The sequence below is a fragment of the Morus notabilis genome, unplaced genomic scaffold (assembly GCF_000414095.1).
Source record: "Morus notabilis unplaced genomic scaffold, ASM41409v2 Scaffold75, whole genome shotgun sequence".
Taxonomy (NCBI): Eukaryota; Viridiplantae; Streptophyta; class Magnoliopsida; order Rosales; family Moraceae; genus Morus; species Morus notabilis.
Window position 1 is genome coordinate 731606 of NW_010361425.1, and position 26376 is coordinate 757981.

Below are 26376 nucleotides of genomic sequence, written 5' to 3' on the forward strand. Positions count from 1 at the left end.
CATGACAAGTGAACTTGGATCACGACGACAATATTGCATTTATCAATTCAACGTCCGAACTACTCCAAAATAGTAATTACGACCCTCCTAATTAAACCTACGAATTAAAAAAGAAGTATTTTATATTAATAGGAAATAGACTCGATATTAAATTTATAAATAAGAAAATAAAACTTTGAACTTACACGTTAATTGAAGATTCCCAGACGCTTACACGTAATTTATATGATGATGAGATACAGGATAAGGCAAACTCTAATAAAGAAACTTCTTTTACAATCTAAAGGATAATGATTGTAGAGGTTGGGAGGTACTATATTTGGTCAAATTAGTGTTTGAGAAAAAAAAATTAGTAGTTTTGAGGCAGAGCAAAATGTTCTAAAAAAATACACCAGGCAGAGTTGAAATAATAAAATAGTGAGGATAACGTAATTTATAGGTAATTATGACAAAAAAAGAAAAAGAACGTAGTTTACAGATTGTTTGATAGTTGATACATTTATACACAGAATTGAAATTCAAAGAATGAATTTAGTGGTAAAGGGATTCGTTCCCTGATTCGAATCATAATTCGTGGGTCGCTGCAGTATTTTCTCTCACAACAAATACACGTAAATTAAAAATGGTTCTAATCACATGGTTCTAATCCATGAACCAAACGGGCTCTGAGTGTTATACTTCTAAGGAAGATGCTTCTTCATCTGGGGTTTCTTAGGCATCGTTCACTTCGCGGATTTAAGTTTTCAATTCGAGTTGAAATGTGACATTTTTTTAGAGCTTTTCACTGTAGCAGAAAAAAATTAGATGTGGCATTTTTCGAGAGCTTTTTACTATAGAAACTTAAAACTGAAAACTCGAATCGGTGAAATGAACGAGGCTTTAATATATCTATCTTCATCGATAATATCAAGTTTGAACAAAAACAAGATGTTCAATCAAATCCGCTTAAATGTTCAATCAAATCCGCTTAATTGACACTGCACTATTCGAAGTCTATATTAATTAAATCCCTCCCCTCCTTCCCCAATATTAATTTCAACCTTCAAAGGAAAAATATGATCTTTCTCTAAGGTATCCCTACTTACACGTATTTCTTTTTCTTGTATTGTCCTAATTATTATTATTATTATTTTGTTATACGTATCCTTCAGTAATTTTCTTTCTAATTTTTGTATTAAATCTTTTTTCGAACCTATCGGCCAAGTGTTTGAAATTAAAACAATTTCTTGTTGATAAAGAATATAAAAAGTATTTTTAATATAAACACAAGACATTTATATTGATGTATAAATACATTTTTCATTAAATATATAGTAAATAATATATACTATTCGAGTGCCTTACCGACAGTAACACGTTCGGGTACTTCACGAACAGTAATACTTGCAAAACACGTTACTAAACTAGGATCAATAAATCAAAAGAGAGAAATTTCAACACGACAAGAAACCATGACAAGTGAACTTGGATCACGACGACAATATTGCATTTATCAATTCAACGTCCGAACTACTCCAAAATAGTAATTACGACCCTCCTAATTAAACCTACGAATTAAAAAAGAAGTATTTTATATTAATAGGAAATAGACTCGATATTAAATTTATAAATATGGAAATAAAACTTTGAACTTACAAGTTAATTGAAGATTCTCAGACTCTTACACGTAATTTATATGATGATGTGATACAGGATAAGGCATAGCCTAATAAACTAACTTCTTTTACATCAAATAAATAAATAAATAAACTTTTTCTAAAACAGAGTGCCATTCGTATTAATTATGCTATGTCGTTAATTGCTGACAAAATTTAGGAAAAAGAATGAGATAATGCAGCACGTCAAGTGTCAAAATGCCATTTCAATTTAGCAGTCATTCAAACTATGGGTATTATATCACTTTGGTCTTAAATTTTTTCATTTCTTAACAAATTACTCCTGTGAACTTCAGTTTTTGTACGAAAGATTTCAGAACCATAACAAAGATAATTAATAACTTCACTAACTCAGAGCAACAGAAATTAAGTCTTTAGAAAAATAGTTATTTTAAATCGAAAATATATTAATAGTTAAAAACACGTATTATAAAGTAGAATATTTGACCTTAAATATGTAGCTAATTCTGTAAAACTTGCAGTTGCATGATAGAGATCATGTGATTATCTCTATTAAATTTTGGGAATCTTTTGAGATCAATTTTAATTTAGGAACTAATACTGCCAAAAAAATAAAAGTTCAAAAAGTAATCTACCAAGAAAAAAAGTCAAGATCTAAAGTAACGAAATGTTCATAATTCATAGACTAAATGTGTTCAGAAGTTATTGTGACCAGAAGCATACAGGCGTTTGAAATTTTTTTTAAAGCTAATGTGAATACCAAAAGTAGAAATTTAATAGGTATTTAATAAACGATGTATAACGTTGCTAAATGTTTCATCAATTTATGTCACTTTGTTTAAGTCTGATTCAATTTAGTTATCATCTAACAGTATAAAATTATCGCCTAATTATAATGGCAGGGTTTTTATACCCTATTACTGAATTCTTCTTATGTTTGTGGAAAATTATTTTTTTACTAATTAGGACAAAAGGGAAAAATACGATAGTTTATAGCTTTGTTTGGGCCTTTTAAACTGAATTGAACGGGGGAGTTGTACATGAAAGAGCTGTGGTCATAGGACGTTTGGAAGGGGAATTCGTGCCATGATTCGAATCATGGTTCGTTACAGTATTTTCTCTTACAAAAAATACACGTAAAACGAGAATGATTTTAAATTATTATTCTGAATCCATGAACCAAACGTCAACTCTTTATGAAATAGCGATAGATTCTATATCTGTGAATACACTAGTCCTTTATGAATCATATTTCCAAATATATTGAGGTAAATAAACACATAATGAAATCTCACTCTTTGATCATCTAAAGATATAACCCATAACAGTGATGTACTTATCCACTTGTAATTGTGATTGCCACATAAATGGCCTGATTTTGTTTTATTAAATGGAATTATTAGATAAATCAAATTCATATAAGTCCAGTAATAGTCTACTCGAAAAAAAAAATCTACCTCTAATGGTCAAGATAAACTATCTCACAATTGAAAGTAGATTCACATTATAATCTTATAAAAAACGAAGCACCCAACTTGATTTTATCTTTGTTACACTGATTGCAAATTTTCTTTTTAGACTATCACTTTCAATTATATCTTCTTGCATATGTATAATTTAAAGTTTGATATTAATAGTCTTGGAACATTTATGTTTGCAGTTTGCTAATGAAACTTACAATTGGTAATAAGTTAGTTTAATGCATGAAATTAGAAACAATTAAGTATGATTGTGGTTATTGTTTTACACACACACACACATAAAAAGATGTTGCCTTAGGGAACCAATCCTAAAATTTTCTCCCGATAGATTCTATATCTGTGAATACACTAGTCCTTTATGAATCATATTTCCAAATATATTGAGGTAAATAAACACATAATGAAATCTCACTCTTTGATCATCTAAAGATATAACCCATAACAGTGATGTACTTATCCACTTGTAATTGTGATTGCCACATAAATGGCCTGATTTTGTTTTATTAAATGGAATTATTAGATAAATCAAATTCATATAAGTCCAGTAATAGTCTACTCGAAAAAAAAAATCTACCTCTAATGGTCAAGATAAACTATCTCACAATTGAAAGTAGATTCACATTATAATCTTATAAAAAACGAAGCACCCAACTTGATTTTATCTTTGTTACACTGATTGCAAATTTTCTTTTTAGACTATCACTTTCAATTATATCTTCTTGCATATGTATAATTTAAAGTTTGATATTAATAGTCTTGGAACATTTATGTTTGCAGTTTGCTAATGAAACTTACAATTGGTAATAAGTTAGTTTAATGCATGAAATTAGAAACAATTAAGTATGATTGTGGTTATTGTTTTACACACACACACACATAAAAAGATGTTGCCTTAGGGAACCAATCCTAAAATTTTCTCCCAAACGGTGGTGTTCAATGGGTAAAGGGGGTAATTTTGAAACCAAACGTTAAATCTAAAGGATAATGATTGTAGAGGTTCGGAGGGATTATATTTGGTCAAATTAAGTGTTTGAGAAAAAAAAAATAGTAGTTTTGAGTAAGAGCAAAATGTTCTAAAAAATACACCAGGCAGAGTTGAAATAATAAAATAGTGAGGATAACGTAATTTATAGATAATTACGACAAGGAAAAAAGAACGTAGTTTATAGATTGTTTGATACATTTATACACAGAATTGAAATTCAAAGAATGAATTAGTGGTTTTGTTTTAAATAGAGAAGGAAAAAAAGGATCTAATTGAGTGTTATACTTCTAAGGAAGATGCTTCTTCATCTGGGGTTTCTTAAAATATATATCTTCATTGATAATATCAAGTTTGAACAAAAACAAGATGTTCAATCAAATCCGCTTAATTGACACTGCACTATTCGAAGTCTATATTAATTAAAGAGAAATAGTATAAAATAGTCCAATATGAAAAGTTTAAGAAAGTATATAGGCCAATTTTTAGTTATAGAAATTAATAGGCCATAACTGGTTAAGTTATGGTTAATAATCAGATAAGTTATGGACAAACTTGTCAAGTTATGGTTCATAATCAGACAAGTTGTGGACAAAAACTGTGAATAACTTGTCAATTTATGGTTCATAACCAGACAAGTTATGGACGAAAACAGTAATTTAGCGTATTTATTAACTTATGTAAACTATTGGCCTATTAATTTTAATTCATCTCAAATCTTGACATATTTTCCTCTTTCTCCCTTAATTAAATTGCATTGGCCCAAAAATTCATAATGATAGTAACAATCTTTTCATGTTTTATTTAGCAAAAATCCTTTTCATGTTTTCTGGACAAAAAAAAATGATAATTGTCTTTATCTACTTTGAAGATAAAATTATTGATTTCCAAATTAACAGGAGTTCATTTAATATAATATCTAAAGTTTTAATCGATAGAGTAAGATGAATATTACTTCGAACCCATAGATAGATTCATTTTATGGCGGGGGAAACGCATGCCTGCATATAGAATGATCAGCTAGCTAACGTTTCGCTAAAAATTAGATGAGATTATTACGTACAACCACACACACATGTCATGTGTGACAATATATAGACACTACTAATTATATATAAACATTAGAATGACACGCAGGTACAGTGATGCATATTATTGATGAGCTTATATTCAATTCAGTCATTTGTGAAGGCAAAACCAATTACGTAGTCGGTGCTGAAAAAACAAACAAATAAATAAAAATCATTTATTATGGTCCGGCAGAAGCGGTTGAGAAAAATAAATTTCTGATCAGAAGGTCTTCAAGTAATCGATGAATCAGTGGCTGCCAGCGTTTGGGTTGGCATTGGTTGCGATTCCTAATATTCGGTACGCATGTGCAAATATGAACATTTAATTAGTTTGGACTTTTTATATATACAATGTTTGAATATATATATATATGTGTATGTATGTGTCTATATATAGGGGTCTCCAACGTATCAAAGGCATACGAAATTGAAGAGGAGATCAAGAGAAACAAATAGCTAATATGGCTACTACTCCGGGAATCCTTACTGACTGGCCATGGAAGCGCCTTGGAAGCTTTAAGGTACTTATATATGTATATGTGTGTGTGAATATATACCCACCAAAAGTTAAGATAATGATCACCACTGAGAACTAATAATGAAATGGTGTAGGATGAAATATAAATTACTTGATGTGAGTTATTTTTTGCTCTATGTATGAAGAAAGCTATATCGTGTTATTTGATTTTTCTATTCAAAAAGAAGAAAAATGTTCAACAATATTGTTCTTTAATTCTTTCTTTGATCTCAATGCGAAATGTTTTATATCAATTTTTCAGAGTATGGAGTTAAATGCATATGGCGAGCTTTATATTAACAAACATCCTCAGTTAAACATGAAGATTGTAGATGGTAGTAGCCTTGCGACGGCTGTAGTACTGAACAATATTCCAAAAGGGACAACTCAAGTTCTCTTTAGAGGAAAACTTAATAAAGTTGCTTACGCAATTGCTTTTGCTTTGTGCCAAATGGGTATCCAGGTAATATATATACAAGTGTAGACCAAATATATATAAATATATATATATATATTATGGACTGAACGTAATTTTGGCAAATAATTATATCACGTATATCTATTCAACTGATTCCATATCTCACATAACAATAAAAACATCCATCACTTTTATTAAAACTTCATTAATCGAAGCTTTTAAATTTTTTAAATTAAAAGTATTAATGTTTTCCTCTCTTTAATATATAATAACGCTGCAGAAAAAGGGTTTTAGCAATAAAATTAAGTCGCAGAATATTTTCTTATTTCTTATATTTATAGTTCCATAACTGCAACAAAAGCAACTTTTATAGTTCAATCAAATGCGTCATACGAAGAAATCATTTATGGAAAAAATAATAATTTGGCTATAAAAAGCGAGCAACATTTATTCTATTTTATTAATGGCAGTATATGTGCACCTGAAAATAACTTAAAATTACCAGTACACTTGGATGTTGGCGCAAACTTAAAACATTTTTTAAGGTACACAGGCATTTTAATATATGTCTTGAGTATTATTTTATAAATTGTATCAACTAATTGACGTGGGCTGAATTTAATTATTTATTCAGATAGCTACATTGCATCCCGACGAGCACGAGGAACTTAATAAACACTTAACTGATGCCAAATTTGCTTGTAATTCAGTTCTCTCAAGATGTTGTTCTCATAAGGTAATATAATGTTAATTGCTTCATATTAGTACTTCTTTTTGTGCACACACATTCTAATTATGATTTGAGAACAATTCATAAGAATAATGGTATTAATTAACTTATAAAGTTTTTTACAAATTGATGTCTGGTAGACTATATATCATGTTTAGCAATGTTTTTGTTTTTAGAAATTTTTACTCTTTAAAATTTATTTTTTAAGAGTCAGACACCTTAATTCTATACTATTTAGAGCAAAAAATTTATAAAAGAAAAGGGAAAAAAATTAGAGTGCACAAAAAAATTTATAGTGATTTACCCTTATATGAGAGATGTGTCCACTCTCAGTCGTCGTAGACATTCACTACGATGAAAAAGAATATTACAAGAGAAAATCATACATATTATTGCTGCTTGGATCTAATATGTGTATATGCCTGTTTCAGATCATATTGATTTTAGTCTATTATTATCATTATAATATGTAAGCAACTCTTCGTCATGGTTTTCAAGGCTATTAGCGTTATAGTTCTTCTTCACTTCTTGAATGCAAACTATGCTACGAAGCGGTATATATAGTAGAGCAAATATAATAATAGCCACAAAAATATAAAACTTAAGAAAAATAACGACACAAGTTGCACTTCAACTACTCACACTAAACTCACGACACCTAATTGCCAACATAAAATATCAAGCATTATTTTGGGCTTGTGTATTTTGGCTGGTGATGATCTCTAACTGCCTTTCCCTTTGATATAAATTAAAACGCGTGTAATTTCTATAGTTAGAGGAGGAGATCTCTATCTATTCCTAAAACTGTATTAGTAAATGTACATAATGCAGCGGACGTAGACTTGAACGATTAATATTCACCCTAAATCCCTTGTTCATCTTATCTCTTCTTCATATTCGTTGTTATTATCACTAATGAAATACTTCCTATTCGTTGTTATTATCTCTAATCAAATTCTAATCCTAGGATTTGATTGGACTTATGTTTGAAAACTACAAAATGTATAGACTTGAACGAATCACTCATGTTCATCTTATCTTCTTCATATTTGTTGTTATCTCCAATCAAATTGTTGTCTAAGAATTTTATTGAAATTTTTTGAAAAATTTTAACCGTCTAACTTATTCCTGTAGAGGGTAAAATAAACACAAATCTTATCATGTTATTCACTCTTGTTATGACAGTAAAAAATAACTAAAATATAACACGAGTCCCGTATAATAATAACATGAGATTATTGTTGAACACCTCAGACTTTTAAGTATCCATTGGTATGTGATAATGTTGAGCGTTGTTAGTTTTATTGTCACAACAAGATACATGAGCCCCGACTGTACTATTTATGGATTGACGTTAAATTAATGTTAAGTTGACTAATGAGAAATGTACTTTTCTTCTTATCCTTTTAAGTATCCTTGTTTTTTTTGTTTGTCTCTCCTTTTTCCATTCTTATCTTTTTTACCTTATTATACATTCTCTTTTTTTTTTCTCTCCCCTAAATTGATCCTAATAAATAAACTTTTCACTTTAACTATTTTCTTCTCCTATGTATATATCCCCATCTTTTTTATAAAAAAAAAAATCTCTTCCCCTGACCAAAGGTTTTGTAACTGGTTTTTTATTTTTTATTTTTTAACTTTCCTTCCTTCTTCTGTCTTTTTTTTTTTTTTTGTCTTCCTTTTTATTTCATTCTTATCTTTTTGTGTCCTATTATACAAACATATATAAATAGATATATATTTTATTTTTTTAAATGAGACCTTACGAAATATGTTTTTTATTTTTACTTATAGAATCGTATGCACGCAGTTCCAACTAGTACACTTAAAAAAGAGAATTCAGACTTTAACACACGAGTCGGGGTTATATATGTAGTTTTTCTTTTAATTATTTGATATACGCATATATAAATGGTTTATAATCAGAAAAGAAGACCGCTGATGTACGATGGTCTCATCACCTGAGTATAATACAATATTGTGTAACATGACAGCTCTCTCTTTTAATACTATAGCTTGACTGCCTCATGACTTGCTATCAAAATCTGTAATTTAAGAACACAACATTGGCTTGCAACTCTCTCTTTGGTCGTACGTATATTCGCTATTATTAGGTACACCATTAATATACATACATACACGTATTATACATACATATACATATACACAATAAATTGAGGAAAAAGAAAACATGACAAGTGAACTTGGATCATGACGACAATATTGCATTTATCAATTCAATGTCCGAACTACTCTAAAATAGTAATTACGATCCTCCTAATTAAATTTATAAATTAAAAAAGAAGTATTTTATATTAATAGGAAATAGACTCGATATTAAATTTATAAATAAGAAAATAAAACTTTGAACTTACACGTTAATTGAAGATTCCCAGACGCTTACACGTAATTTATATGATGATGAGATACAGGATAAGGCAAACTCTAATAAAGAAACTTCTTTTACAATCTAAAGGATAATGATTGTAGAGGTTGGGAGGTACTATATTTGGTCAAATTACGTTTGGTTTATGGATTAAAATTATAAGATTAGAATCATTTTTAATTTACGTGTATTTTTTGTGAGAGAAAATACTGTAGCGAAACATGAACCAAAATTCGAATCGGGGTATAAATCCCCCAACCAAACAACTAAGTGTTTGAGAAAAAAAAAATTAGTAGTTTTGAGGCAGAGCAAAATGTTCTAAAAAAATACACCAGGCAGAGTTGAAATAATAAAATAGTGAGGATAACGTAATTTATAGGTAATTATGACAAAAAAAGAAAAAGAACGTAGTTTACAGATTGTTTGATACATTTATACACAGAATTGAAATTCAAAGAATGAATTTATTGGTTTTGTTAATAGAGAAGAAAAAAAAAAGATCTAATTGAGTGTTATACTTCTAAGGAAGATGCTTCTTCATCTGAGGTTTCTAATATATCTATCTTCATCGATAATATCAAGTTTGAACAAAAACAAGATGTTGAATCAAATCCGCTTAAATGTTCATTCAAATCCGCTTAATTGACACTGCACTATTCGAAATCTATATTAATTAAATCGACTTGCCCTCCCCTCCTTCCCCAATATTAATTTAAACCTTCAAAAGGAAAACTATGATCTTTCTCTAAGGTATCCCTACTTACACGTATTTCTTTTTCTTGTATTGTCCTAATTATTATTATTATTATTTTCTTATACGTATCCTTCAGTAATTTTCTTTCTAATTTTTGTATTAAATCTTTTTTCGAACCTATCGGCCAAGTGTTTGAAATTAAAACAATTTCTTGTTGATAAAGAATATAAAAAGTATTTTTAATATAAACACAAGACATTTATATTGATGTATAAATACATTTTTCATTAAATATATAGTAAATAATATATACTATTCGAGTGCCTTACCGACAGTAACACGTTCGGGTACTTCACGAACAGTAATACTTGCAAAACACGTTACTAAACTAGGATCAATAAATCAAAAGAGAGAAATTTCAACACGACAAGAAACCATGACAAGTGAACTTGGATCACGACGACAATATTGCATTTATCAATTCAACGTCCGAACTACTCCAAAATAGTAATTACGACCCTCCTAATTAAACCTACGAATTAAAAAAGAAGTATTTTATATTAATAGGAAATAGACTCGATATTAAATTTATAAATAAGAAAATAAAACTTTGAACTTACACGTTAATTGAAGATTCCCAGACGCTTACACGTAATTTATATGATGATGAGATACAGGATAAGGCAAACTCTAATAAAGAAACTTCTTTTACAATCTAAAGGATAATGATTGTAGAGGTTGGGAGGTACTATATTTGGTCAAATTAAGTGTTTGAGAAAAAAAAATTAGTAGTTCAAGTGAACTTGGATCATGACGACAATATTGCATTTATCAATTCAATGTCCGAACTACTCTAAAATAGTAATTACGATCCTCCTAATTAAATTTATAAATTAAAAAAGAAGTATTTTATATTAATAGGAAATAGACTCGATATTAAATTTATAAATAAGAAAATAAAACTTTGAACTTACACGTTAATTGAAGATTCCCAGACGCTTACACGTAATTTATATGATGATGAGATACAGGATAAGGCAAACTCTAATAAAGAAACTTCTTTTACAATCTAAAGGATAATGATTGTAGAGGTTGGGAGGTACTATATTTGGTCAAATTACGTTTGGTTTATGGATTAAAATTATAAGATTAGAATCATTTTTAATTTACGTGTATTTTTTGTGAGAGAAAATACTGTAGCGAAACATGAACCAAAATTCGAATCGGGGTATAAATCCCCCAACCAAACAACTAAGTGTTTGAGAAAAAAAAAATTAGTAGTTTTGAGGCAGAGCAAAATGTTCTAAAAAAATACACCAGGCAGAGTTGAAATAATAAAATAGTGAGGATAACGTAATTTATAGGTAATTATGACAAAAAAAGAAAAAGAACGTAGTTTACAGATTGTTTGATACATTTATACACAGAATTGAAATTCAAAGAATGAATTTAGTGGTTTTGTTAATAGAGAAGAAAAAAAAAAGATCTAATTGAGTGTTATACTTCTAAGGAAGATGCTTCTTCATCTGAGGTTTCTAATATATCTATCTTCATCGATAATATCAAGTTTGAACAAAAACAAGATGTTGAATCAAATCCGCTTAAATGTTCATTCAAATCCGCTTAATTGACACTGCACTATTCGAAATCTATATTAATTAAATCGACTTGCCCTCCCCTCCTTCCCCAATATTAATTTAAACCTTCAAAAGGAAAACTATGATCTTTCTCTAAGGTATCCCTACTTACACGTATTTCTTTTTCTTGTATTGTCCTAATTATTATTATTATTATTTTGTTATACGTATCCTTCAGTAATTTTCTTTCTAATTTTTGTATTAAATCTTTTTTCGAACCTATCGGCCAAGTGTTTGAAATTAAAACAATTTCTTGTTGATAAAGAATATAAAAAGTATTTTTAATATAAACACAAGACATTTATATTGATGTATAAATACATTTTTCATTAAATATATAGTAAATAATATATACTATTCGAGTGCCTTACCGACAGTAACACGTTCGGGTACTTCACGAACAGTAATACTTGCAAAACACGTTACTAAACTAGGATCAATTAATCAAAAGAGAGAAATTTCAACATGACAAGAAAACATGACAAGTGAACTTGGATCACGACGACAATATTGCATTTATCAATTCAACGTCCGAACTACTCCAAAATAGTAATTACGACCCTCCTAATTAAACCTACGAATTAAAAAAGATGTATTTTATATTAATAGGAAATAGACTCGATATTAAATTTATAAATATGGAAATAAAACTTTGAACTTACAAGTTAATTGAAGATTCCCAAACTCTTACACGTAATTTTTATGATGGTGTGATACAGGATAAGGCACAGCCTAATAAACTAACTTCTTTTACATCAAATAAATAAATAAATAAACTTTTTCTAAAACAGAGTGCCATTCGTATTAATTATGATATGTCGTTAATTGCTGACAAAATTTAGGAAAAAGAATGAGATAATGCTGCACGTCAAGTGTCAAAATGCCATTTCACATTTAGCAGTCATTCAAACTATGGGTATTATATCACTTTGGTCTTAAATTTTTTCATTTCTTAACAAATTACTCCTGTGAACTTCAGTTTTTGTACGAAAGATTTCAGAACCATAACAAAGATAATTAATAACTTCACTAACTCAGAGCAACAGAAATTAAGTCTTTAGAAAAATAGTTATTTTAAATCGAAAATATATTAATAGTTAAAAACACGTATTATAAAGTAGAATATTTGACCTTAAATATGTAGCTAATTCTGTAAAACTTGCAGTTGCATGATAGAGATCATGTGATTATCTCTATTAAATTTTGGGAATCTTTTGAGATCAATTTTAATTTAGGAACTAATACTGCCAAAAAAATAAAAGTTCAAAAAGTAATCTACCAAGAAAAAAAGTCAAGATCTAAAGTAACGAAATGTTCATAATTCATAGACTAAATGTGTTCAGAAGTTATTGTGACCAGAAGCATACAGGCGTTTGAAATTTTTTTTAAAGCTAATGTGAATACCAAAAGTAGAAATTTAATAGGTATTTAATAAACGATGTATAACGTTGCTAAATGTTTCATCAATTTATGTCACTTTGTTTAGTCTGATTCAATTTAGTTATCGTCTAACGGTATAAAATTATCGTATAATTATAATGGCAGGGTTGGCCGTGTTTGGGCCTTTTAAACTGAATTGAACGGGGGAGTTGTACATGAAAGAGCTGTGGTCATATGACGTTTGGAAGGGGGATTCGTGCCATGATTCGAATCATGATTCGTGGTTCGTTACAGTATTTTCTCTCACAAAAGACACACGTAAAATGAGAATGGTTTTGAATTATTATTCTGAATCCATGAACCAAACGTCAACTCTTTATGAAATAGCGATAGATTCTATATCTGTGAATACACTAGTCCTTTATGAATCATATTTCCAAATATATTGAGGTAATTAAACACATAATGAAAATCTCACTCTTTGATCATCTAAAGATATAACCCATAACAGTGAAGTACTTATCCACTTGTAATTGTGATTGCCACATAAATGGCCTGATTTTGTTTTATTAAATGGAATTATTAGATAAATCAAATTCATATAAGTCCAGTAATAGTCTACTCGAAAAAAAAAATCTACCTCTAATGGTCAAGATAAACTATCTCACAATTGAAAGTAGATTCACATTATAATCTTATAAAAAACGAAGCACCCAACTTGATTTTATCTTTGTTACACTGATTGCAAATTTTCTTTTTAGACTATCACTTTCAATTATATCTTCTTGCATATGTATAATTTAAAGTTTGATATTAATAGTCTTGGAACATTTATGTTTGCAGTTTGCTAATGAAACTTACAATTGGTAATAAGTTAGTTTAATGCATGAAATTAGAAACAATTAAGTATGATTGTGGTTATTGTGGTTATTGTTTTACACACACACACACATAAAAAAATGTTGCCTTAGGGAACCAATCCTAAAATTTTCTCCCAAACGGTGGTGTTCAATGGGTAAAGGGGGTAATTTTGAAACCAAACGTTAAATCTAAAGGATAATGATTGTAGAGGTTCGGAGGGATTATATTTGGTCAAATTAAGTGTTTGAGAAAAAAAAAATAGTAGTTTTGAGTAAGAGGAAAATGTTCTAAAAAATACCCCAGGCAGGGTTGAAATAATAAAATAGTGAGGATAACGTAATTTATAGATAATTACGACAAGGAAAAAAGAACGTAGTTTATAGATTGTTTGATACATTTATCCACAGAATTGAAATTCAAAGAATGAATTTAGAAAAAAAGGATCTAATTAAGTGTTATACTTCTAAGGAAGATGCTTCTTCATCTGGGTTTCTTAAAATATCTATCTTCATTGATAATATCAAGTTTGAACAAAAACAAGATGTTCAATCAAATCCGCTTAATTGACACTGCACTATTCGAAGTCTATATTAATTAAATCGACCTGCCCTCTCCTCCTTCCCCCCCTGAATTGAATGATCTGTAAGAACAATATTAATATTTTGCTAGAAAGAACAATATTAATTTAAACCTTCAAAAGGAAAACTATGATCTTTCTCTAAGGTTACTTACACGTATTTCTTTTTCTTGTATTGTCCTAATTATTATTATTATTATTATTATTATTATTGCTTTGAATACCCTGCAAAACTCACATTCACACATCTCTTTCAACGTGTTAAAGATTCCGTACAGGGCTTACGTGTTACGTTTGTGTTTTTTTTGTTTTTTGGCAGAAATGTATATTGTTTTGTTACTTTTGTATGTGCTGTCACTTGGAGACATCAACTATTTATTCCGGTCGGTAGGGCAGACAAGTTAGGATGTTTTATCTCAACGCTTTATTGGCGAGTGTATTGATCGCATTATTTCTCATCCAATATGCTTCAAGAAAGGAAAAAAAAAAAAAAACGCATGATATGCTTTCCTTTTAGGGTAGACAAACCTTTTCTGGATACATAATCGGACCAACATTAACTCTCTTTTTTATGCCATCATCCAAAAAAAAAAAATTTCCTTTTTGTGAACGGGAGAAAAGAAATAATTAGAGCTTGTTTAGTTATATTTTTAAATTATGATGATTTGAGTATAAATTTTGAGTTGAATTTAAGTTATAATTTGAGTTGGAGTTGTAACTTGAGTTTATATTTAGATTTGCACATTTAAGTTATGGTTTGAATTGAGAATCTATTTGAGTTTGTGTTTTGGTGAGTCAAAACTTGAATTTGTATTTAAATAGTATTTTAATAAAAACTCAATGGTGATGGAAAATTTTAATAGGGTATATGGATAGAGTTTTATTCGTGTCGTCGTTGTGAACGCATAGTAAAAAAATCATCTCAATCGAAATTAAAACGAAAAAGTTATGGAGTTTTTAATAATAGAAAAAATATTGTTCATTAACTTGAGTTTGTGTTTAAGAACTTGAGTTGAATGGGAAACTTAAACTTAGATTTTAACCCCAAACTCAAGTTAAAACTCGAGTTCAAACTCAAGTTTAAACTCAAATTTTATAAAAAAACATGAACTTGAATAAAGTTGTAACTTGAGTTCAATTTTACTCTTTGATTCACTTTTATTTAAGCTGATGTTTTGCACTCTTGAGCGGATGCCTTTTGTGAATTTTCTTACTTTATTCGATTTATTATAGTTGGGAGCTTGGTGGAGAGTTTGCTTTTTTAGTGAATTACTAACTTAATTAATTGGGATGTGTAAAATTAGGCCTCGTTCATTAGTCTCTAACTTTCCACTCACAATTATATTTGTGGATGAGTTTTCAACAATTATGTTTTCATTGTTGGTTGTTGATTAAGTTATAGAAATTCTAAACCGTAGATAGATGGTTGTTGATTAAGAGCTATATTTGTTGATTATAACTTCTAAACCGTAGATAGATTCATTTTATATGGGAGAGAGCGCATGCATGCATATATAATGATTCGCTTAGAATGCGGAGATATGATTATACACGCACACACGTTGTGAAAATAGATAGATACACACATATAAATATATACTTATACACACACATATATAAGCAAAACGTACGATCGTGCTGAATTATTACTGATGAGCTTTATTCAGTAATTTGGAATAGCAAAAACAATTACAATTTTGGGAAAAAAAAAAAAAAAACATAATTAAAAAAATGAAAACCATTTATTGTGGTCCAGCCGAAGCAGTTGAGAAGAATGAATAAATTTCTAATTAAAAGGTTCTATAAAGTATCTAATGAATCAGTGGCTGAGAGACAAGGTCTTTTCTGCCAATTGCTTTAATTTGGGTTGGCATTGGTTGGGAATCATAATAATTGCTAACTGCCACGTGTTTCTTTTTCTCTCAATTTTCTAGTTTTTGGGTAAAATCCTAAGGGTACGTGGCCATATGTAGATGGATATGAATATTTAGTTGGGAAATTTTGCATGTTATTACAGTGTTTGAATATATCTATATATATGTATATATGTAAAGAGGGACCTCCAACGTAGATCAAAGGCATACGAGATTGAAGAGGAGATCAAGAGAAACAAATTGCTAATATGGCTACTACTCCGGGAATCCTTACTGACTGGCCATGGAAGCACCTCGGAAGCTTTAAGGTACTTTTCTCTTGCAACTAAACCCCTAACACCTCTCCCATACATCTCTCTCTCACACATTTGCATATATATATATATATATATATATATATGTATGTATTCTAGCATTGTCACCGAGTAGCACAATAATATTGGATGGCACTGAAGCAATTAAGATTGTTTTGATAAACTAAATTTCGTAGTGGTACTTGATAAACAATAACTTTTTCTGGTGTCATTCACCAAACAAGGTTTCAAAGAAGTTTATTTGTGATATATGCACATTCATATATTCAGTGCACATCCCATGTTACGATCCTTATCTAAAGGTGGTTTTGTTTAAGAGAGTGCTACTTATAAATACACAAAAATAAATACCGATGTAAAATTCATTTGCTTAATTAATTCCTATTATAACAAATTTATTCAAGTTTGTTGGTGTCATACGGCCTAAACAGAATCAACGTAATCACATGTTATGTTATTACTTAACGCACAGCAAAAAGATTGTGACTGTGTATATGATATATGTCGGAATGCTTGGTCGTGACCCCATACGAATTCGTACCTTTTGGTGACAGCAGTATTGGACATCGTGGGCCACAAGTTTTAGTAAAAAAAAAAAAATGTCTTTGAAAAGACTTTTAATGCGCTTTTCATTAGTCATGGCCGGTCTATCATAAATATCACAACCATTATACTTTCGAGACTGTCTCTTATAAAAATAAGTTATTGATATTTTTTTATTTTTTAATAGTTAAATTTATATTATAATTTATTTTTTTTATATTTTTTTTAATTTAATGTGATTTTGATTAAATTTAATTATTAAAAATTAAGATTATTAATAAGATAGAAGACAGATTACCCGAAAAACTTATCTTTTTTTGTCCCCTACTCTTTTCCAACAAAATATCTTATTGTTAGTTTCAATCACGGCAAGGATCGTGATCAAAGGTTTTCTGCACTCACACAAAATAATGACAGTACTCTTCTTTCCGTACACAATAGTAATATCCAGTAATAAGAGTGTGTATTCAAATACGTACTACATGAAATTAGAGATGGTTTTGTATAGACAAGAGATATATAGTTCCATTGTAAAGTTTTATTTACGGGAGGTTTGGTTAGATTATTCAAATTATAATTTGAATTATAATTTATGATTTATTATAATATTTTCTCATAAAAAATACACGTAAATTAAAAATAATTTTAATCACATGATTCTAATTTATAAACTAAACATCTTCAATTAATGAGTTTAAATTAATAATTTTAATTCTGCATTTAAATTTCATAAGAGAATCTATTGACATAACTTTTTTAAATTCAAATTTATACTTCAAACCTATAAACGAAAAAAATACCAATATTACATAATCGAAATGCAAAGGCAAAAGCAATAGAGGGAGACGTGTCAGATATCACATATTCTTTTATTTTGAATTGTAATTTACGGAAGGATATGGATCAAGGGAAGCTGGTGACCATTGTGTCCGTTGATCTTTTTCCTTTTCTCTTTCTTTCCCTTTAATCAGTACTATCTCTCTCTCTCACATGCAAAATTTATTTTCGAGATAGGAAAACTGTCATTTTTTTTTATTGGTTGGGAAAAAGTCCCATGAAACTAATGGAGCATTTGCGTCCATAATTTTTAATTCATAGAGCAGAAAGTAAAGAACATTTCGTTAAGATGTTAAAAAAATACTCTACTGAAAGAACATTATTATGAACTCTCAGATCTATTTTCTTAATTTTACATATTTTTTTATTGTAAGGTGATTTTTTTAGTAATCTAAAGGTTAAAAGTATGAACTACTCGTAGTAATACCCTCATCCAGTCTCAAAATCCATGTCTGTATTCTTCTTCATCCGCTCTTCCTTTTTCTGCTCGACACAACTAAATAGTTTCTTAATCCAGCTTTAATTTTGTCTGGTTCACTTCATCTGTAAGAGGATTGATTACAAGCCTGCCAATTTCACATGGAATACGTACCAACGCCAGCCATCTGTAAGAGGATTAATTACAAGCCTGCCAATTTCTGTGAAACGGGACTTGTCTTGCATTTTCACCAAGCACTTCTCGTTTAAAATATATATATATACACAACTGTTAAGAAACAATTATCTCTGATAAAATGACAGTTATGTTAAAGGGTAGTTTTGCACTTTTCTCTAAAATTATGACACAACCTGCCAAAGAAATAGTTATCTCTTCGGGCCGGCCGGCAGTGCTTTTAAAGTCGTATACGCAGTTCATGTGTCGGCTTTCGACTGGATACACTGTCGTTATCATTAATTCGAGTCACACAGACGTATCCATCATATATCATATTTATTAAGACTTGACAACATTTATGCGGCTTGGAATTAATTGCAGTACGTGATATTGGCTCCTTGGGTCATTAACGGCACACACTCCTTTCTGACAAAGGATGATCCACAAGACAGAGATTTGTCTTATTTCCTAATCTTCCCACTTATGCTATGGAGAATGATTCACAACCAGATTTGGATAAGTCTTTCTCGTTACCGAACTGCCAAAGGCAATAATCGCATTTTGGACAAGGGTCTTGAATTCGACCAAGTTGACAGGGAGAGAAATTGGTGAGTAATAATATGTCCTATATCTATCTTTTTTTTTTTCTCATTTTCTCCTATTTTGCAAGAGAAGTACTGTACTATATATACTATAATTAATCTACACGGGAACACTATAAATATGCATATATATACATATATATATATATATATATATTGAGATGGGTAGATATAGAATTAAACTCATGATATCGTACAGAAGTGTACTTTATTCTATTCACTTTTAATTTGAAAATTAAAGTTGAATGAGTTTGAATGATCAATTTGAAGTCAAAGAATTTTTCTTCCAGGGGCGTAGTCAAAAATTATTTAAAAGAACAATGAATTAAACTAAAGTTTTGACAACAAAAAAAATGTTGTGCAACTGTTTTTCTTTTTCAGAACTCTTGGTTTCCCTTTTTCACCTTTTTTTTAATCTATTTTTATCTTTTGTTTCTTATTTTAAGTGAACCAAACTTCTAATTGATTTTAACTCATTTTCTAATGTTTAAACTTTATGAAATTATGAGTTTATATAGTAGAATAGTTAATTTTTGTTAGAAAATTTTCATTTTGGTACCCTATGTTTTATCAAAACTTGAGTTTGGTATCTCTGTTTTTAAAAATTTCATGCTAGTACCTCAACCTTTTAAAAAAAAAAATTTTGTACGTCAGAGTCATTTTTTGAGACACAAAAAGACAAATTTACCCTTATTGTAAAAACTCATATGTTGACTATAATTTTGAAAAAAAAAAAAATATAGGATTTTAAAAAAGGATTTTGAAGAGAAGAATTTAAAAAAAAAGGATTATGCTCTACAGGTACATCAATTTTTAAAATCTTTTTTTTCTTTAAAATTTTGGTTAACAAATGAATTTTTACAATAAGGACAATTTTGTCTTTTCGCGTCCTAAAAAATAGCTCTAAGGTACTAAAAAGAGATTTTCTAAGAAGTCGAGGTACCAACATGAAATTTTCAAAAATAGAGGATACCAAACTCAAATTTTGATATAACATAGGGTACCAAAGTGGAATTTTCTCATTTTTGTTTTTATATGGATTTTAAGTTTGGATTATTAGCATATTTAAGTAAAAATTTAAAGGTCCTTATTTAGTATGGAGTTTTTCTAATAGTTCCTCCTACCGGTAGTCTCAGTTTTTTACTGTTAAATCTAGTTAAAATCATATCATATTAAAAAAGTGTGCAGTACAGACAGATTTTGATATAAATTTAACAGCTGAATAAGAAACTATCGATAGTCTATTTTTACAGGGACTATCGAAGAAAGCCTCTTTTTAATAGTTAAAAAAAGTTTTGTAAAATATGAGAACACATAAAGTTAAAATTCAGGAGATAAAAGAAAATATTTAAGAGATCTTCTCCGATATGCTAATATATCAATATGTCAAATTTTTTATATGTCGAATATATATAAAATTACGTAAAAATTAAAAAGTATATAAATCTAACGCAGAAAATCTTCTAATATTTAAAAGAAAACAAATATAAAAGATGTAATTATAAAATCTTGGGTTGCAAATTAAGAGGGAAGCTGCAAATTACGAGGCAAAAGTTTGTCCTATATATCAAGTGGCTCCGCTTTATATTTCCTTTGTCCATGTAGTTTGTTTTTATTCATTCTCCCTTATAGTAATAACTTATTTACAACACAATCAAAATGAATGTATCATCCTCAAGAAAAATATTACACATACATATATAACATATATATCTATGGTTATAATATATGTGTATATGAAAGAAAAATTTACATTTTACTTTTCTTATATCATTAGCAGCTACTTAATTCATTGATATCATAAATTCCATATATGCCAAAGGAAAAACACCTTTCATTACCTAGTTAGTAATATCCACATTCTGTTTTGTTTCAACTTCTAACAGGGATGACCAAATACTGTTCAACGCAATCATATTCTACTTGGGAAGCCAATTATTGCCGGGAGGCTCAAACCTACCAATGTGGAAGACAGATGGCGTAATCTTAACCATCCTTCTCCACGCAAGTGTTGTGGAGTTCCTTTACTATTGGCTTCACAGAGCACTTCACCACCATTTCCTCTACTCTCGCTATCATTCTCATCATCATTCTTCCATTGTGACTGAGCCCATCACTTGTAAGTCCCAAAAACTTAAATATTTACTTTTTAAGAATTTCTATGGCAAAATTACTAGAATAATCATTGTTTGTTTAGTAGCGTAGCCTATTATGTATGTTATTAAAATATATTCACATTCTAGTAGAATATTAAAAATATCCTATTAAAAAAATATTAAAGACATCTTATCAGAATATTATAACATAAATGAGAAATTTAAAATTGATGACATAAATAAGATAGTTTATCTTTTTGATGGTATTCCTAAAAATTTCCCCCCATAAATTCTTTTATTTTTTAGCCTTGTCTTCTTTGTCTAAATACTACTAATTCAAGCATGCATAAAAAAGAATTATATATATATATATATGGGTTCAAACTTTACATACCTAGTACTCTTATTTTTTGGCGTAGTCTTCTTTGTGCTTCAGCTTCACACGTTACATGCGTACATACTTACCTTGTATACGAAGCTCTATTTTTTATCGCACAAACTTTTGATCAAATACTACACTTCAATGGAGTTTCATCAGTAATGTACTTCCGACTGGGTAGTTAGTTACAAAGCAATGATCACACAAGTGTATTTTCGTGGTGAAATACCATTTATGAGATGAGCTATAAATTTGGGCATCCGCCCGAGTTTGTATCCAATTAACTTTAAATTTTAAGGCTCTTAGACTACCAAGACTTGAGCATTATCTTATTAATCTTTAAATGAGACAAAAAGTTTGAACAACACATATAGTACTAAAATACACAAACATAAATAAACATTCGATCAGAAGGTGGATCTTCAATTGTGATATGAGCACCTTTGCTAGAATTTCATGAACATACAACATCTTTAAATTTTACAAAATTGAATATCTACTATTTTTACACTACAATCTTTCTAAAGAATTTTCTTTCCAAACACATTACAGTTTACTGCTTAATAATACTTTTTTTTCCATTTTCTTTTTCTGGCAGCTGTGATTCATCCATTTGCAGAGCACATTGCATATTTCACGCTTTTTGCAATACCTCTGTATACAACAGTGTTTACAAGAACTGCCTCCATATCATCTTTTGCTGGATACATCACCTACATTGACTTGATGAACAATATGGGACACTGCAATTTCGAGCTAATTCCAAAATGGCTCTTCTCTATTTTTCCTCCTCTCAAGTACCTTATGTATACCCCCTCGTAAGCTTCCAATTTCCCTTGTAACTCCCTACATATCCATATGATCTATTGATATGTAATGAATTGGTAGGTCATAACCCAATTGAGTTTTTTATTTTTATTTTTTTGGAAGTCCGATGTCGAAAAGAAATATATAATTATGTGATATTTGTGTTCAATTATATTATATTTATTTGAATCTTATCAATTACACAGGTTCCATTCTTTACATCATACTAAGTTCCGAACCAATTATTCTTTATTTATGCCACTCTACGATTACATCTATGGCACGACGGATAAATCTTCTGATTCTCTGTATGAATCATCACTCAAGAGACGGGAAGAATCGCCGGATGTCGTGCATCTTACGCATTTGACGACACCGGAGTCGATCTACCATTTACGGCTTGGATTCGCGGATTTGTCCTCAAAACCCTATGGCCCAAAATGGTACTTCAAGTTGATGAGGCCTGTTACATTATGGTCAATGATGTTAACTTGGATCTATGGCCGTACATTTGTTGTTGAGAGGCATCGTTTTGATAAGCTCAGCTTACAAACTTGGGCTCTACCGAAATATAAGATACAAGTAAGTATATTTCGATTTGCATTCTTTTTTTTTTTTTGATGGAAATTATAAGTAGTATTATTTTACTTGAAATTATAAATAGTGTTCAACATAATAGAGATAACACGACGTATGTGTGTGTGAACATGTTGTTGTTGTTCTAGTACTTGTTGCAATGGCAAAATGAATCTATCAACAGCTTGATTGAGGAAGCCATCCATGAAGCAGAGGAGAAGGGTGCCAAAGTTTTAAGTCTAGGTCTCTTGAATCAGGCAAGTATTTATATATATATATATATCTGTGTGTGTGTGTGTGTATGTATGTATGTATATTGTCGTTTCTCTTTACCAGCAAGTAAATAATTCCCCACATGACCTTTAGAATTCATCATATTGTGCTGAAAAAGAGACAAAGGAGAAATGTTTAGTCTTTTAACATTAATGTTACATACTGATACTGCTATTAATTAATAGTATATGCGTCTTACATAAAAGTACTAGTATGCTACATGAACTGTGTTATATTTAGCTCACGAAGTAATACGTTTTTTTTTTAATATGAAAATAGAGATAAAAAAATTCCCAATTAAATTTGTATATTTGCCTTTTGAGTTTGTTTATTTTGTTCATATGGTGGAACTCTTATGTAACCTTTCGTAATGAAAAGAGAGGAAAATCCTAATTAAGCAAATCACTTTTGCTTCCTCTTTCTTTCTTTATTTAGTTTGTGTGTGCGCTAAACTGCTATCTTTTAAATTAATTAATATATATATATATATATATATATATATATATATATATATCTGTGTGTGTGTGTGTGTGTGGCTCTTTGAAGCTAAAAGACGAAAGCTGAAAAAGCGAAACCTTTATTAACTACAAGATTTACAGAGTGACGAGCTGAATGCAAATGGCGGGCTTTATATTCATAGAAATCCTCAATTAAAAGTGAAGATTGTCAATGGCAGTAGTCTTGCAGTGGCAATAGTGCTGAACAACATACCAAAAGGGACGACTCAAGTGCTGCTTATTGGCAAACTTACTAAGGTTGCTTATGCTATTGCCTACGCCTTGTGCCACAAGGGTATTCAGGTATTTCTTCTTTCTTTTTTTCTTTTTTTTTTTGGGTTCCCACTAATGTTTAAGAGATCATAAAGAAATCACTATTTTAGTGCACCTAAAAGTAGAAAGATCCGCAATGTCACTTTGCCGTAGGATTGAGTTCATATGTCCCCTCTATTTGTGTCCTTTAAAACTAGGGCATGTTTTCATCTCGAGGGAAAAAAAAAACGCAGGACATGTTTACTTCACATTAAAAGAAAATGAAATTATATAAAGAATTATTGTTTTTTACTTACAAGATTAATAATAAAAGTTTAATGGACCTCATATAAAATAGAAAATGGGGAAAATTATACCACCTCTTGCATTCCCTAATTAGCATTGATTTCCCTGTTATAGAAATGAGTGTAAAATACCTTTTATACACCCTTAATAAGCTCATATGTTATCTTTTATTGATTATTTAATTATGTAAAAAGAAACTTCAGCAATTTCATCGATAAGATTACTTGCTAAGTTTAGTGAGCACTATAAAGGGAATTTCTTTTTCCTCATTACACATTTTAGGAGACAAGTAAACACGATATTAATTTTAATAATCTCTCTATATGTATGTATGGGTGTGTATATATATATATGTTGATAAGTTTTAATTTTTTTTTTTTTTTGTTTTCAATTACACATTCTAGTAGACAAGTGGATATGAGATTCATTTTAACGATCTAGACAAGTAAACAGGAGATTGGTTTTAATGATCTATCTCTCTTTTAAGTTTAGTGAACAATGTAAAGGGAATTAGTTTATTTATTTATTTTTTATTTTTTCGTCACACATAATAATAGACAAGTAAACACGAGGCCTCTCGTTTGCCGTTTCTGTAGGTTTGTTCCTTGTTGTCTTGTTTTTTAAGAATTTTGTGTTTGTTAACCCCTGGTGGTTGGATTCTAAACATCTTTATTTTGTATCTTTTTCCTTCTTATTGATAAATTAATTAGAGTGAGACATTTAATACAGGACGAGTTACTTAGTAGTTGTGAACTGCCAAATAGTTAGGGTGTGCTAAATTTTTCTTATATTAGTTATCCTCACTCCATTTACATAAAACTGAAAATAAAAATCATTTTCAATCTAATTACCTTTTTCATTACATTCTTTATAGTTTAGTAAACATGTCCACAAATTTATATTCTTGTACTATTTAAGCAATAACTTGAGCTTATTTCAGGTTGCTTCGTCGTCTGAGGATGAGTTTGTAAAACTTAAAAAGTCACAGAATGATGAAGATTCTAAGAGTAATTTGGTTATCTCAAAATATTATTCTCGTCACCAGGTAATTATTTAAGCTAAATCTTGTGCCTTTTTAAACATGTCTTATTTAATCAATGGCAGAAGATTTTTTTATATATTTTAAGACAGATATTTTATATTGCAACATTTTTACTTATGCAGATTTGGTTAGTGGGGGATGGATTGACTGAAGAAGAACAGTCAAAAGCTTCAAAAGGAACAATATTTGTTCCTTTCTCCCAATTTCCTCCTAAGAAATTGCGCAGAGACTGTTTTTACCACCACACGCCTGCAATGCTAACTCCTAAAACTCTTGAGAATATTCATGCTTGCGAGGTAAGTATTTAAATACAGCTCTTTACAAGTATTTTATGTCTCTTTTAATTAGATCGTATTTAATTGTGACTATAAAACTGCACTCTTTTACAAAAGCAAAAACAAAAACAAAAAAAAAACAAAAATAGAGGAATTAGCATATGGGTAAAACTTTTGGTCACAACATAAAAGCACTTTTTTCTAGCCATGAGTACACCATGGCAAGATTTTGTTAACGTATAAAAATAGTGATGAGTTGTGAGAGGAAAAAATACTTTTAAGTTTGCTTCTATGTACAGATTTAGCTTAAGTACGAAATATATCATATATATATATATATATATATATATGTTTTTATAAAGTGTTTAACATTTTGTAACATCATAAATGATAGAATTGGTTACCGAGAAGGGCGATGAGTGCATGGCGAGTAGCGGGAATAGTTCATGCCTTGGCTGGTTGGGATGAGCACGAATGCGGCTTTAACATTACCAATGTATGCAACTTTGAGAAAGTCTGGGAAGCAAGTCTTCGTCATGGGTTTCAGCCTCTCTCTTCCCAAACCAAGAATTAATTAGTTTCTCAATACATTGAGATACATATAAAGATTTATGCGTGCTATGTTTTAGTTTTGTTTTTTCGTAATACATATTTGGTGCCATATTAGTATTGTAATAGCTACGCCTGGCTAGTTTCCTGAATATTTTCCAGCAAAACTCTTGTTTACTTCTTGTAGTTTTAATAGCAACGTATAATATT

General features: G+C 29.6%; 1 protein-coding gene across 2 annotated transcripts; it reads left to right on the forward strand.

The window, feature by feature from the left end:
• The first annotated feature begins 5559 nt into the window (after nt 1-5559).
• LOC21406640 (protein ECERIFERUM 1) lies at nt 5560-26318 on the forward strand. Of its 2 annotated transcripts, none has more exons than XM_024166444.1 (10): nt 5560-5670; nt 18894-19120; nt 21001-21233; nt 22188-22407; nt 22603-22978; nt 23122-23229; nt 23845-24045; nt 25241-25345; nt 25465-25638; nt 26012-26318. In XM_024166444.1, the coding sequence occupies exons 1-10, from the start codon at nt 5611-5613 to the stop codon at nt 26189-26191; spliced, it is 1884 nt and encodes a 627-aa protein (XP_024022212.1). In that variant the 5' UTR covers nt 5560-5610; the 3' UTR covers nt 26192-26318. The 2 variants fall into 2 exon arrangements, with proteins under 2 accessions (XP_024022212.1, XP_024022211.1); XM_024166443.1 differs by lacking the exon at nt 5560-5670 and adding an exon at nt 16217-16531.
• Nucleotides 26319-26376: the final 58 nt, after the last annotated feature.